At 35.2% G+C, this 15,316-nt stretch overlaps 5 protein-coding genes across 5 annotated transcripts; 3 read left to right on the forward strand and 2 right to left on the reverse strand.

Annotated features, from left to right (window-relative positions):
• Positions 1-2,472: 2,472 nt before the first annotated feature.
• On the forward strand, positions 2,473-3,544 carry LOC6640119 (protein late bloomer). Its single transcript, XM_002063136.4, has 5 exons — positions 2,473-2,572; positions 2,692-2,865; positions 2,931-3,083; positions 3,138-3,335; positions 3,401-3,544. Exons 1-5 carry the CDS (start codon positions 2,513-2,515, stop codon positions 3,473-3,475), a joined length of 660 nt encoding a protein of 219 aa, XP_002063172.1. The 5' UTR covers positions 2,473-2,512; the 3' UTR covers positions 3,476-3,544.
• A 378-nt stretch (positions 3,545-3,922) lies between these two features.
• On the forward strand, positions 3,923-8,168 carry LOC6640118 (polypeptide N-acetylgalactosaminyltransferase 3). The gene is made up of 6 exons (XM_002063135.4): positions 3,923-4,461; positions 5,780-5,880; positions 5,943-6,123; positions 6,192-6,358; positions 6,427-7,685; positions 7,754-8,168. The coding sequence occupies exons 1-6, from the start codon at positions 4,328-4,330 to the stop codon at positions 7,913-7,915; spliced, it is 2,004 nt and encodes a 667-aa protein (XP_002063171.1). The 5' UTR covers positions 3,923-4,327; the 3' UTR covers positions 7,916-8,168.
• A 352-nt stretch (positions 8,169-8,520) lies between these two features.
• LOC6640452 (protein late bloomer) lies at positions 8,521-9,486 on the forward strand. Its single transcript, XM_002063134.3, has 4 exons — positions 8,521-8,580; positions 8,646-8,819; positions 8,878-9,267; positions 9,324-9,486. The coding sequence occupies exons 1-4, from the start codon at positions 8,521-8,523 to the stop codon at positions 9,477-9,479; spliced, it is 780 nt and encodes a 259-aa protein (XP_002063170.1). The 3' UTR covers positions 9,480-9,486.
• On the reverse strand, positions 9,485-12,016 carry LOC6640451 (protein late bloomer). The gene is made up of 5 exons (XM_002063133.2): positions 11,891-12,016; positions 11,250-11,423; positions 11,026-11,181; positions 10,771-10,968; positions 9,485-9,630 (listed from the first exon to the last, which is right to left on the reverse strand). The coding sequence occupies exons 1-5, from the start codon at positions 11,948-11,950 to the stop codon at positions 9,559-9,561; spliced, it is 660 nt and encodes a 219-aa protein (XP_002063169.1). The 5' UTR covers positions 11,951-12,016; the 3' UTR covers positions 9,485-9,558.
• Positions 12,017-13,413: 1,397 nt separating this feature from the next.
• LOC6640450 (protein late bloomer) lies at positions 13,414-15,074 on the reverse strand. The gene is made up of 5 exons (XM_002063132.4): positions 14,789-15,074; positions 14,549-14,722; positions 14,320-14,475; positions 14,061-14,255; positions 13,414-13,910 (listed from the first exon to the last, which is right to left on the reverse strand). Exons 1-5 carry the CDS (start codon positions 14,846-14,848, stop codon positions 13,839-13,841), a joined length of 657 nt encoding a protein of 218 aa, XP_002063168.1. The 5' UTR covers positions 14,849-15,074; the 3' UTR covers positions 13,414-13,838.
• Positions 15,075-15,316: the final 242 nt, after the last annotated feature.

The following is a 15,316-nucleotide window of genomic DNA, read 5'->3' on the forward strand; positions in this document are numbered from 1 at the left end:
GAGACAAATTCGATTTCGTTCCGCTTGTGACTGGGCTAGTCGTGATAATAATTGGTTGGAGCAATTTGTGTTTGTTTTTGTTTATTTTCCCCTGACTTTTTTGGCGTTGGAAAAATAAACAATAATAAAGTTAATCAGTAAAACTACACTGTGAGAAATTGAACTTACCGCCACGGATCAATTGGAATTAACTTATCAAAAAAACCAATATTTTTAGCAGCCTGGCAACTGGTTGAGTCATTGATAACATTTCTATACGAGTTGAATCATTTCTGTTGACCTGTTATTCCAATGTATGGCTTTTGTAGTTGGCCACTTCCTTTTAGTTTTTTGGAAACCAAATGAGTAAATCACATTGACTAGGAAAAGGTGTCGAAAACTCATTACAACTTTTCCCGTGTTTAACCCTGAGATAATAACCAGGTAAATTTACTGATAAGTAACCTGAGCAGCACTCGTATCTAATGCTGGCCTAGAAAAAGTATCACAATCTTGTTAGGAAATAGATGATATTAGGATGGTCAGTTGTGACCATAGAGAATCAATAAAAACTTTAGAGTGAAATATGAGGATGGACTTTTTCATGAAATAACTTTTACTTACCCAAAAATCTAAAGAGAACCTAGTCAAATAATCATATTTATTAACTAAAATTTCAATAATATTTTTATGCGTATACAACTAGAATCTTGTATTTAGTATTTTCCCAACCAATTTTGTCCAATATTATATAATCATTTGAAGTAATTTTTAACAAATTTATAGCAGTTAATAATGTATTCATGATATTGATTGTATTCATTATGATAACATAAAAAAATAATTATAATAAACTCTGCTCCATGATTCATGTGTGAAATTCAAGAAAGAATTCCTAAAAGGTTCGGTACAGTTAATTTTGAGCTTAGGGTAAACATTTTAAAAAAATTACATAAGCCGTACAATAAAAAAATTTAAAAAAAGACACACACACTGCTTTTATAGTATGTGAGTCTTTTTTTCTTCAAACTTCAAATTGGTAATTTGTCTGCAATTTATCTGAAATTTTTACATAATATTCTCTAAAACTATACAGATTCATATTAGAAATTTAAATTATAAAAACTATATTTTTATAATATTTTTAATGTTTGACTTTATTAATTTAAAACTGTTAAACCCACATAGTTTAGGATTCTAGTATATCGAGCTGCCTTTTGACCACAAAGTAAACAGTCAGAAAGAATATTTTTGAAGAATGACTCATCGTAGATTAGAAACTATACGTTGAGTTTTACTAGGGACTCCAAGTCTTTTTAGGTTTTTAGGAGTAATATATTTCCTATGATTTGTATATTACCTCTGTCTGTATAAACATGCATAATTAACAAAGTGAAAAATTAATATATAGAATTATAATTATTATTCAATTTTAAAAAAAAACAAGGGTATAAAAAACTTATAACAACTACGGTTTCTTGAAATTATGTTTAACTACATTAAAACTTAAACTTAAGTGAAAAACTTGATTTTTATTCAGAATTTAAATATTAAACTAATTATTTTTCCAATGTGTTTTTTTTCGTTTAAAAGTGGGTTATAAATATGATAGCACTGTATGTATAAGACTAGTTTGTTTTTATTAACTTATTTTATATTTGTAGCTATATTTATAAAGTAATAGCTAACATTAAAGATCTTATAGAATAAAGATATATAGATACAGATCTTATACATATTTATAGCACAGTCATTAGCATTATAGAGACATTTCTTTTCTCATTAAAACATTTTGAAAAGCTATTTAATTAAGCTATTATATAGTATTATCTTTTAACAATAATAGTTTGTGTTCAATCTTTCAAATGAGCAGTCACAATGTTACTCAGTTTGTGTTATTTTTGTTTTAGTTTTTCCAGTGATTTAACAATACATATGTATTCAATTATTTACAAGTAGTTAAAAATGTGTTCATATTTTGCGGTAAAGACGCGTTTGTAATACTAAGTATTTAAAGTTTTTTAGTTTCATATGTAAGTATACACAGTATTCAGTCAATTTGATCGGTATATTTTGTGTTCAAAAAATTTCCAACCAAAAAAAAAAATCCATCCCAAAAGACTATGTTTAGATAGTTTGCCACATTATCTGTTTTGAAGGGGGGTTTCCTTCACACTGATGAACCCTACCTATATACATATATCTGTAAGTATATATGTATGTGGAAACATGCATTTATTGATGGCTCGGCTCGAGTGCTTATCAAACAAGTTGCCTAATTAAGTACACGGGTGGGTGAGAGAATTACAATCGTATTCGAAACATGTATTCATATTCAGATGGTTGACTCTCATTTATTTGAATCGAAAAAACTGTTCCCAGCATGGCCGGCAAATCTTATCAGTCAGCTGCCTTAGCTCCAATGGTCTTTTCGGGTAGCTTGTTGTCATTTCAATGTTTTTTTGTTTTTGCCAAGTTTCAATAGTTAACTGAAAGCACTGAGAGTGGTCGAAACGTAACGTTGCAGTCGAAAATGAGTTGCGGCACAAAAACATTAAAAATCTCCTCATTTATTTTGGACTTCCTTTGCTGTGTGAGCATTCTTATCAAACAATAACAAATCCCTGGCTGATACGCGAAATTTATAAAAAATAAATATAGTATATATATTAATTTACTTCACTCCACACGCTCTCCCCCGCTCTTTCGTAGGTACTTGGCGCTCTGTCCATAGCCGCTTGCTCTTATGCCTTGATAAGCTTTAGTCATAGTCTGGCCATACGAGTACCCTGTATTTTGGGCATTGTCCTGGGGGTTTTAATCTTTGGTGGCACTATTTTCGGATGCATAGCAGCCTTAAGGGAAAGCATACGATTGACATGGGTTGTAAGTTTTGAAAAATACATATTTGTGTTTATTTTGAATTCACTTCAATGTTTTTTCTTTGAAAGTATTGTGCAATTTTATTGGCCCTGATCTGTGGACAAGTCACTGTGATATTCGCTCAGCCAATCAACTTTCAACTCCTGGCCAATGAGACTATAAACAATGCCTGGCAAAATCAACTTTATCAAAGGGGTAGTATGTCCTATTATGAGATCAAGGTAAGTCACACTTTCCCACAAATGCATTCATTTTATAATATTTCCCTATTTTAGTATCATTGCTGTGGCATGACTGGATCTGTTAATTATCCTGACAGTGGATTGACTATACCTTCTAGTTGCTATTACAATCAAAATTCTACCATTGTCACCGATCTTTATACCGTGGGCTGTAATCAACAGTTGGGTGCTGCCTTTGTGAAGGGTACACGTTATGAGCGTATCACAGATTGGTCAATTGTAGGGCTGGAGGTGAGTTTAAATAAACTCATTTGTTTATCTAGAAAAAATTGATTTTTAATTCTTGTTTTTTTTAGCTACTAACCGTAATTGTGGCTGGTTTATTGGCCATAACATTGCAGAATGCCGAGCGTAGACGTCTTTATCGTTAGAAATAAATAGCTAATGCAATTTCCAACAGTATTAGAAGCTGTACAAAATACATTTACAAACCAGGCTGATGGCAGAGTTTTAATGAAATTTTAAATAATTTCGATAGGCAATAACAAACCGCCAACTTATCGGTCAACAGCTGTAGTAATAAGTTAGCGATGGACCTTTTCATCGGCTGTTTTCCGTTTGCATTTTTTAAAAAACATTTTGAATAGTTTAATCACGAACAACCGTTTACAAAATAAATCAAAAAAATAGTATTAAACCTTAAATAATAAATATTTATGTTTTCCTTTGTATTTATTTATGAAATAATATTAATGGAGAGACGCCTCGGAAGTACGTGAAAGAAACGCAGTCACTAGTAGCAGACAGTGTGAACGGCTTTTAGTCACCAGCGATTAACCAACACTGTTATCTGCTTGCCTATCGATAACAATTGTTTTAGTTTTGTTTTGGTGAAAGTAAGAAGAAAAGAATGTTGTTATTTATTTGGATTATTGCAAAGTAAACAATAGTTTGGCTTGCCGCGCACCTGCCATTCCCCGCTTCAACCCACCGCCCCCGTAACGACAAACGAAACAAGCGATATGTATTCATTAGGAATATTTGACACAATTTGCAACGCGCGTATTTGAAAGCTGGCAATTGTTTTTTTCCTCCAACAACCTAGCAGCCCGGAGAAGTAACAAAAACAACAACTAATAGCAATATCTGGTTTAGTTGCCGTTAAACAGAGCTGGCGTACAGACCAGATCCCAATCGGGCCCAATACGTCGGGTCAATAGCCACCAAGCGAAGTTCAGACCAAAATATTATATATACATTATCGAGTTAGTTAAAGACCGACGATGGGCTTGCCCTTTCAGAAACTAAAGAAGCTCTGGCTTCTCTATCTGTTTTTGCTGTTCTTTGCATTCTTCATGTTTGCAATTAGCATAAATTTATATGTGGCAAGCATACAGAACACGGACCCACAGCAAAGGTGAGTAAGAACCAAAAAAGATAATAAAAATGTGTATGTATGCGTATGTATGGGCCATGATAGTGATTAGGTATCTTACTTCTAACACATCAAAAAACTAAAGAAACAGAAACCACTCTGATGTGACTCTTCTTCAGTTTGGCATTGCATAATTTCCTTTAGGCCATGTCTGTCCCTCGTTCAAGTGATGTTGTGTCTATGTTGCAAGTGCCTTTTTGATGTTGCCACACTCGAGTGACTTGCATGAAAGCCCAGGAGCGCATTACCTCGTCCCTTCATGGAGTATTTGATTTTATTGATGACTTGCTATTCAAAAATTTATAGTCTTCTCTCAGCCCAACCACAAAAACGTGTTTTAGTCTTCAGAATCTCATTAACTAAGTGACGTATACATAAACTTGCCGATTGTTTTTTTTAATGGTGCTAAATGTATTTACATTTGGCTTACCATTTCTTAATTATAAATTAAGCGTTTGCAAAACGGAAATAAAGCTAAGAATGCAAATAATAACTAAACTCAAAGTCGTTAAAAAGCTGTAAACGGTTTAAAAGTCATCGAAAATATGTCATGGTTCATATGAATATATATTTTATATGGCAAAATCGATTCTTTAATGGTAATTCGTGTTAAAGAATAGATAAATGCTTATAGAATTTGTAGTACTTTATTGAAAGATGATTTCAGTCAATTGTGAAATAAAGAAATTAACTTAAAACAGATTTAGGTAAAAACTTCGAAATAGATTTTGACGTGTTTAAAGAACCCTTGAAACAGATTTTTATAAATCAAACTGTTTTAATTCTAAGACCCATGTATCCTTACTATAAGGATATGTATTCTTATAGAACTTAGCTATTATTTGATAATATTGTTAAAGAATTTGCTCTACTAGTTGAAAACTACCTTCTAGAACAAGTTCTAATCGGTTTTCAATTATTTTAAGTCTAATATCTTAAACATTGTGATTAAATACTCTAACTGAAAGTGCAATGTAACTTTCCAGTGACGATCCAAGGGTATCTTCTTCTTTAACTTAGGCTTGAGGGTGCAGTGCATAGACCGGCCCTGGCCTCGGCTTTTGATTTTGATTTAAACCACTTTGCATTTAATTTATTTTTTTTTGTTTTTATTTTATGCGTTTGGGCATTTCTTCTTATTTGTTTACCTCGTATACGCTTCGCCTCTTGCCAAGTCTATTGTAAAATGCTAAAAATGTATATTTACCTATATATTTTATTATTCACCATTGTCATATATATCTTTTGTTGCTTGCTCTTTGTGGATCACTTGCCCTCGTCTTGACGATTTCGTGCATAGTCATCCAAAGCCAGCGCCCAAACGTCGCTCACTGTGGCCGCGTAAAAACATTGTGGCTCATTATATTGGCAAGGGAGACATCTTCGGCAACATGACTGCAGGTGAGTAGCAGCCCCGCCATCATTCAATGACACCACCAAAATCGAAACGAATTCATTTGCAGACGATTACAACATTAACCAGTTCAAGCCCATTGAAAATGAGGGAGCCGATGGCCGTCCCGTTGTGGTGCCGCCTCGAGATCGTTTTCGTATGCAGCGTTTCTTTCGCTTGAACAGCTTCAATTTGCTGGCCAGTGATCGGATACCACTCAATCGTACGCTCAAGGACTATCGGACACCAGAGTGGGTAGCAAAGATATTGATGATGTGTTTCTTTTAATTAAACATTTTGTTTTGATTTCGATTTGCAGATGCCGCGACCGAAAATATACCAAAAATTTGCCCAACACATCAGTGATCATTGTATTCCACAATGAGGCCTGGTCGGTGCTATTGAGAACCATAACGAGTGTGATAAATCGTTCACCAAAACATCTGCTCAAGGAAATTATATTGGTGGATGATGCCAGCGATCGCAGTGAGTGACCTGAAGACAAACTCCAATTTCAATCGAATTGTAATTGAAATCTTTCTCTCACCTTCTAGCCTATCTAAAGCGTCAATTGGAGAGTTATATTAAAGTTCTGGCGGTGCCTACACGTCTGTATCGCATGAAGGAGCGCAGTGGTTTAGTTCCTGCCCGTCTAATGGGTGCTCAGCATGCACGTGGTGATGTGCTTACCTTCTTGGATGCCCACTGCGAATGCTCACGCGGCTGGCTAGAGCCTTTGCTGGCGCGGATTAGGGAGTCACGCCAAGTTGTCATCTGCCCCGTCATCGATATAATCTCGGATGACAATTTCAGCTATACAAAAACCTTTGAGAACCATTGGGGAGCCTTTAATTGGCAATTGAGTTTCCGTTGGTTCTCCTCGGAGAGGAAGAGATCGACCACAGAAAGTAGTGTCAAGGATTTAACAGCTCCCATAGCTACACCAGGAATGGCTGGTGGCCTCTTTGCCATTGATCGCAAATACTTCTACGAGATGGGCTCCTATGACAGCGAAATGCGTGTCTGGGGTGGCGAAAATGTTGAAATGTCATTCCGGATCTGGCAATGCGGCGGCAGAATAGAGATAAGCCCGTGCTCTCATGTAGGTCATGTCTTTCGTAGCAGTACCCCTTACACATTCCCTGGAGGAATGAGTGAGGTTCTGACCAATAATTTAGCTCGTGCTGCCAGCGTTTGGATGGATGATTGGCAATACTTTGTTATGCTCTATACCTCGGGACTGACGCTGGGTGCCAAGGATAAGATTAATGTAACCGAACGTGTGGCTCTGCGTGAGAAACTGAAGTGTAAACCATTTTCATGGTATTTGGAGCACATTTGGCCAGAGCATTTCTTCCCGGCACCTGATCGTTTCTTTGGCAAAATCATATGGCTGGATGGTGAGACGGAATGTGCCCAGGCCTATAGCAGGCACATGAAAAACTTGCCCGGAAGGGCTCTGTCCCGCGAATGGAGTCGAGCTTTTGATGAGATTGACAACAAGGCAGCTGAATTTACATCTCTAATTGATTTGGAGCGGGACAAGTGTCTACGTCCGCTCAGAGATGATGTGCCACGTTCCTCCCTGCAGCCGGTAACCGTCGGCGATTGCACCTCGCACGCCCAGACCATGGATATGTTTGTTATTACACCCAAAGGGCAGATTATGACCAATGACAATGTCTGTCTTACCTATCGTCCGCCCAAGCAGGGTGTCATAAAGCTGCTCAAGAATCGAAATGCCACCACATCTAATATAATGCTGACACAATGCGCCAGCGAACCAAGTCAATTCTGGAGCTACGATATGGATGTAAGTATCGATTATATTAAAAATACAAATTGTAGACTAATATTTACTTTTCCTCATTTGTGTTGTAGACACAACAAATTTCGCATAGAGATACAAAACTTTGCCTTACCCTGAAGTCGGCCACAAATACACGTAGTCAGAAGGTGGAGAAAGTGGTGCTAAGCATGCAATGCGATTTCAAGGATATAACACAGAAATGGGGCCTAATACCATTGCCATGGCGCTTGTAGATGACCAAAATGCTTATGCCTGCCGTTAACCTTAGCAAAAACATTTCTACATATATATCTCTCTCTTTAACATAATGTGATATTTATTGAAATTGTCTGACGAATGCCACTCGTTGTTTTTTAAACCCAAACACACACACCCACACACATACACACTCACAACGACACCCACACCGAAAAACACCCACAAGAATTGTTTATAAAACATTTTTACTTTGAATGCATTTCCCATTGAATGCATTGCGACTTGATAGAACTCTATGTGCTATGTCTATGTCATAATTATTAGGAATATATACATACAAAACATATATAGTTATATATATGTGGAAATATATATATATATATATATATATATATATATATAGAAAGTTAAGTAGCTATAATGTACTTACTACTTTTGAACATGTTTATATAGAGCACCCTCTTCAATAAATTTAACAATTTTTAACTAGACAAAAAAAGAAGGTCATGTTGATATGCTGCAGCATCTCTCTCTTTGTCTTATCACTTATGCTTGGGGGTTATCTTTGGCCATTTCACAAAAGATCAGTGCAATTTCTTTTAAATCACAGCAGCTCAGTCAAGATTGCATTATTTGCAAAATGATCGGCTGCTACAACACAATCAAGTGCACCGGATTACTCTCCAATCTGCTATATATGGTAAATTATAAATTTAATTCATATTTGCTTGCCCAATCTAATCCATATAATCCTCTTCGTTTCAGTTGCTGGCAATTGGCATTATATCTGCAGCAGATTTGGGCTTAGAAATGGCTGAGCCAAATACACCGGAACATACATATTTTGTGGAAAGTTTAGTTTTAGGTGGCACTATTTGCATTATAGTGATTTTTGGGTGCTATGGTCTGGTCTGTAATCTTCTGAGTGTTAATATTATAGTGAGTAGCCATTTATCACAGACATTTAGCACTTTGTATACACTCTTTTAATTTTCAGTTCACCTTGTTCATCTTGATTATTCTGGGCGTGGAGTATCTGCAGCTGCATAATTATGGCTATTCACCACTTAAGCGCCACTCTGTTAGTCCGTGGCATCAATTGGAATTGGCCTGGCATGGTCTCAGCAAACAAAACGATTCGGAAACCATGCAGCTATATGAAAGTAGTCATCATTGTTGCGGCTACAACAATGCTGATGATTATAAAAATTTACATTTACTGATCCCAGCAAGTTGCTATCGCTATCAACCTTATAATGATGCCAATGACACTGTCTCCGATAGGCAGATAATCTATCCACATGGCTGCCTGGAGACTTTGACTAATAGCCAGCAATATGTACAGCAACGTGATAAAGTCTTTATGTGGTCCATTGTTGGCCTTGAGGTAGGCATTTGACAGCAGAGTTTCTTAAATCATTAATCTACCATTATCTTTTACAGATCTTCATACTCGTGCAAACGATTGCCCTCAGTTGGCTACTGTATAAGCTGAAACAGCGTCAGCGCATCCGTCGACAGGTGCCACCAGGTGTGAGGCGTGAACCGCGTGCCAATCATATAGCCGGCTCACGAGCTCAGCTATTGCAAAATGTTTAATTTCATTTAAGCTAGCAAATTTGTATAAAGTTTATTTAAAGAAATGCATTCGCATAAATTTTATCGATCTAGGTTGGGTTCAGTAGTTGTAGCGACGTGTTTTGTTGGTCAATTGGCAGCTCAATGTGATGCCTAATATAATGCCCAGTATCTGTAAGCAAAAAAACAATGAGAGAATAATGTAAACAATTGACTAAACTTGATTAAAAATAGATAAATATAAGGTATGGCAATTAATGTTGAGGTAGTTTACGATTTTTCATTGATTATAGACTATTTACAATCGTATTTAATGGCTAGTTAAAGTTTATTATTATTTTTGAATTAATTATTTAAATAACACTGAAATATATTCTTCATAACATTACACATTAGTTCAAGCGAATATTATTATACTATGCAGTGGAAAATATTTCACTTAAACTAATACAAATGCACTCTACTAATTACCCTTGTACCCTGCATAAATTTCAATAAGGTTTGGTTTTCTAAATTAATTAGTTAAGTTTTTTCTTGTAAACTATCAAAGCCCTACTTTTTTGCATAAGCTTTACATCCATATACCGGCCTGGGGTTCTCGTTGTTCATTTGCTTTTTGAACTTGACTATTTAGACAACAAATCTAACTAAGACTGCTAGTTTGCCAAATATTTTTGTATTTTTTGAGATCATAATATAGAATATTATGAGAAATTTCTCTTTTTACAGCAGACTTTATGTTTAATATTTACTAATTTATATCTCGTAAAGTAGGTTTTTCGATCGGTATGTCAGCTACATCCAAAATATAGTACCCTGACTATCCGGGACGGTCGGACCAGATCCATCACGGAAAATCGAAAAGCCCGGAAAATCGAAAGCAAAATTTCCACGTATTTCGTACTATATTATAATATATTTTATGTTAACAGTGACTATGGAACAAACTCAACTTCATCCCGTAATAAAGGGGTGTCCGGTTAATGGGAGCCCTGATAATCGGAGTCCAACTGTACATAGTTTTGTCTAGTCGAAATCGAACAATTATAATATCCTCTACAAAACTTAAATATTAATAATGATGAATTATTTATGCCGACAAATTTTAATGAATATCTTCATGAGATCTATGTTTCGAAATAGTTTGAATGATAGTTTTCCTGTCAGTTTATTTCTTTAACAAGTTTTGGACTTTAAAATCGGGATACTTCGTTAACTGATTACTACAAACTTGTGTGATTGTACAAAAGGATGATTGATATGCTTAATCATTAATATTAAGTAGATATAACAAATTATTCCATTTACTCACCTCATAGATTATGAGACCACAATGTGCCCATTTTTCATAGCGATAAATTTGAAGATAGGCTCGCTTAACAGCTGCCATACAACCCTCACTATAGGGATACAATGCATGGAGACCTTCTTGGACATGGAAACAACTGGATGGCACTGCAATGCTCAGACTGTTATAGTCCGCAGCTCCCTTATCGCCACAGCATTCGTACTACAAGCCAAACAAAAGCATAATCTTCCTCTTAAATGGTTCAAACATATTACTTACAGTACGCTGAAGTGTCTGCATTGCTCCTGGATGAACCAATTCCTCCATCCAAAGGGCCATCACATAAACCTCTGTGGCATCCAATTGTTTCGATTCATTGTAATGGGCCAAACGCCAAATGTGAGCTCCAATCAAGATTAGCAAAAATATCAAATGCTAAAAGAATAAAAACCAATTTTTAATTTTAAAGTTAATGTCAATTATTCAGTTAATTAGTTACTTACCACAACCATAACCTTTATGGAACCCAAAAAGGCACCCAGACAACCGATCAGAGAGGTCACAATCAATGTGCCAGCGATGCCCAGTTGTATATACTTTTCCAAGTGCTCAGTCGAACCCTCATCAAACTTCTGCAATTCATAGACACCCGCTAGGGCGGCCAGGATGCCGAGTATCTAAATAATCCAAAAACGAAAGAAAAAAAAACAAAAATTAAACTCAAATTATTTTGTTAATGGTCTATAAAAAGACAAAAATGAACCGAGAAAAACCGCTTCAAAGGCAACGTCATCCGTTCGTATCCATAATAACAACAACAACAAAATGTGAAATATAAAAATAAATTAAATTACTTTTGCTTGTATTTTTAAATGGCAAACGCAACATTTTTAGCTTGTTTTTTTTTCTGGCAAATATTGAATATTGAAATTGTGAATTGTGACATCTTGTCTGGTTAAAAGTTGGGAATTTGGAATGTTTGTTTGCTGCCAAATTGGCCATATATTGTACATAAATGTGACGATCTTACAGGCGAATGTCAAAGTAAGATTTAATTGCCAAATACACATATATCAAAAGTCGTTTTCATTAGTCATAAACATAAATCACTCATACGCCGAGTATGCACTTGAATGAATCTTACCAAAGTGACTAAACTAAACACAACTGAAGTCCATTGCAGGCAAACTCGTATTGTTGGCATAATGCAAACTAAAGGATATTTTAATTAATATAATTTTTAATATTAAGTGTTTTTGTTTTTTTTTTTGTATATATATTTTTTATGAATTAAATATATTCAACACATTTAACGGCACAAACGCGGGAATGTCCGACGCACGCTTCTCGTGACCCAAACTGTTAATGTTTTCGGTGGCGTCTGATGGCCAACAGAGAGTGAGAGAGTCTCAGTCAAGAAAAAAATAAAAGAAAATACAAATTTGAAAAAAAAAAACGACAATCAGCTCCGTGAAAATGTTTACAAATCCGTTGAGTGGCCGCCCGTCTTCGGTTTGGTCTCGGCCAGCCCGTCCGCCGGTCATTACTCAAGAGACGGCCAGCCAAACATCGGGCCAAAACAGCATCTCCATCTCCCGTCGAGCGACAGGCCTTGTGGATATATAGTGGTACGTATTTTTATATGCCTCTTTAATGGCCAGAAATATGTAGACACATCTCTGATCTGATGTGAGAGTAAAGTACATATACCTACACATATATCTTATATAGTTTGGAAAATGCCGAAAGAAAAATAGCAAAAAAAATAACAAACACAATATTATTAAAACACAAAACAGTAGCGGATTTTCTTTTAACAACTGGAGGGCAAATTGAAATTATTTAAACTAAACTAAATGCAAATAACAATGCACATAAATAAATACATAGATATCTATCCTTAAAAGTATAGAGATTTGTGATCAAATTTGAAGTACGATTTGGCAATCTCGATTTTCTAATTAACTTTAATTATAACGTTACAATACAACTGAATAGGGATTTCGAGAGAAGGAAAATAACCCAATCTCTATTCGTTGAATTCAAAATGTGAACTGATTTTATTTAAACAAGTGTTGTGTATATAAATCAACACTTAGACTCTAGGCTCGAGGCGACAATTGCGGATGCATGTTTGTGTGGTTTTAAGCAATACTTGCCATATGAATCATTATGACTTATTTTTGTTTATGTTTCGTTTTGTATAATTCTTTGGACAATCTGATTTGATGAAGCCATTTCAGCTGACCACGATGTTTAATCTTAAACAACAACCCTTTTGGATATCGAATTGAAAAATATTGTTATTCACTTAAAGTGAAACGGAAGTCTAAGTACACGAGGACTTAACATCTGAAAAAAGCCACAGTAAATTTTTTTCCAATGCTAAAAATTGTGAAATATATATCTTCAAGAAAAGCTAATTAATACAAGTTTCGTTAGAAAGAAATGTTTATGAATTTAGAAATTTAGAATCGAGAAAGAAATATACATAGAAACAGTTTATCAACTTTCAAATTATTTTTCAAAATTTTGCATACTTTTTTGAACTTTAACATCAAAAGAACACATATAAATAAAACTTCTAACTTACAGTATAAAAGGTCATTTCATAAATTCTACAAATTATTGTTATCCAACTTCTTTAAATTAATAAAATTATGCTGCTTGTCATAATAGAATTTATTTAAAATAATAAAGCCTTAAAGCAAGTACTTATTTCTAACAAAATAAACCAAAAGTTATGATTTCTTAAGAAATTGTTTAACAAATTCAAATTTTCAGGGAAAAAACATTATCTTGCCGATTTTAGTATTACTTCAATTACTTGCTAAAACAAATCAAAAAACCATAATAGTCACATTTAATATTAAATCCGCTACTGTCTCCCTGGTCATTGCGAGTATATGGTTGAATTAGTTTTCCATCTGGCCAAATTAATTTAAGGTGTTTTTATTTTTTTTGGTTACTGATCATTTATTTTCTCAATTGAAACTTGGTGATGCTACATTACAATTAACTAACTGAGTGAGAAATTGTCTGGTGTGGTGCTTAATGCGGGGTGGGGGAGTGGGAGTTGGGTTAAACCTTTTTTAGAATCTCTCGCGACGCAATTTGTTGCGCACTGTGATGCCCAAGTATGTGGCGGCACCCAAAGAGGCAAGCTGCGAATAAAAAATGGAAAATAAAATATTATTAATACAATCTATTTCTAGTCTCCCATTGACCTTGACTACTTAAGCCATCTATAAATTATGTTATGATTTTATCTAATTCTATATACTCGATATATGTATAATGATTATGAAACTTACTTCCACGATGAGGAGAAGCCATTTGATAATTAGTCCATTGATTACATTATCGGTGGCATGGGCCTGAACAGCCTCCAGGCAACCATTGCTAAAGAGTTTATTCTGCTGACGTTCCAGATTTTCAAAGCAATTAATTGGAATGCCACCACCCAGAAGTATATAGTCCTGAGGACCACCCTGACCGCAGCAGGAATACTAAAATGAAAGATAAACAGAGTAAAGTAAACATACTCTAGGAAATTTACCAACTGTCACTCACCTTTTGCTCAATGTAGGACAATCGTTCGCTACTGCGTCTGGGATCCGACCATAGGGCTAAGAAATCATTTCTGGCACGATCTACATAATTTGTGGAATGAGCCGCCACTATGATATACACTTGCAAGCAGAGCAAGATCAATAGGCAAATGACATACTGATCAAATGAAAGAAACATATATTTATATATATCCTGACCATCATATTTTTCGCATTGACTTTTAACTTACACTCCAGACCAAGCCTAGGGAAACGCGACCAGCAGCAAAACAGCCCAAAAACGATGTCAATACCACAAATGAGCCGACAAAGATCTGTACTATAATGGCTATATGTTCGAATGTGCCAGGCGTTGAGCTATTCAACTCATATACGGATAAAGCAATTAATGAGACACCAATTAGCTGAGAATATAATAAAAGTTATTTAATAAATTATAAATGAAAATTTCAAATATTACGTATACGCACCGAGAGTAGCACATTTAATATGATAAGCAAGACTTTTAGAAATGATAAACGACAAGCCATGTTTAAAAAACAAATCAAATGAAAAAAATATACTATTTTAGAAATTTTCAATCAATAAACCAATTTAATTACGCTGTAAAATAATTGTTTAGTTTAGTTGCGTTGCGTTTCTTTTCGTTTCGACGTATCCTTGAGTAAGTGAGAATATTTTATCAGAATATTGTCTATAGTCCTAAGCATTGAATGGAATGCCAGCCCTTGTGCCATAAACGTTGACGAGCGACTAACGAACGCAACGCATTTCATTTTGAAATTATGGCGCCGCCTATAGAAAGGGCAAGGCAAGCAAAGGCAAGGCATGGCATGGCAATTTGGTGGGTTTCACTTTGTTGTGGCTCGTTCTCCATGTTCCACTTTAGTTAGGTGTTCACCCACTGGGCCATTCATATTGGGTGGTATGATGTCACATGAGAGCTTTCTCTCCATTGCCTTGTCTACTACTATGCATTGAGCTTTTCCATTGATAAA

Source organism: Drosophila willistoni (genome assembly GCF_018902025.1).
Source record: "Drosophila willistoni isolate 14030-0811.24 chromosome 2L unlocalized genomic scaffold, UCI_dwil_1.1 Seg196, whole genome shotgun sequence".
In the NCBI taxonomy this organism is placed as follows: Eukaryota; Metazoa; Arthropoda; class Insecta; order Diptera; family Drosophilidae; genus Drosophila; species Drosophila willistoni.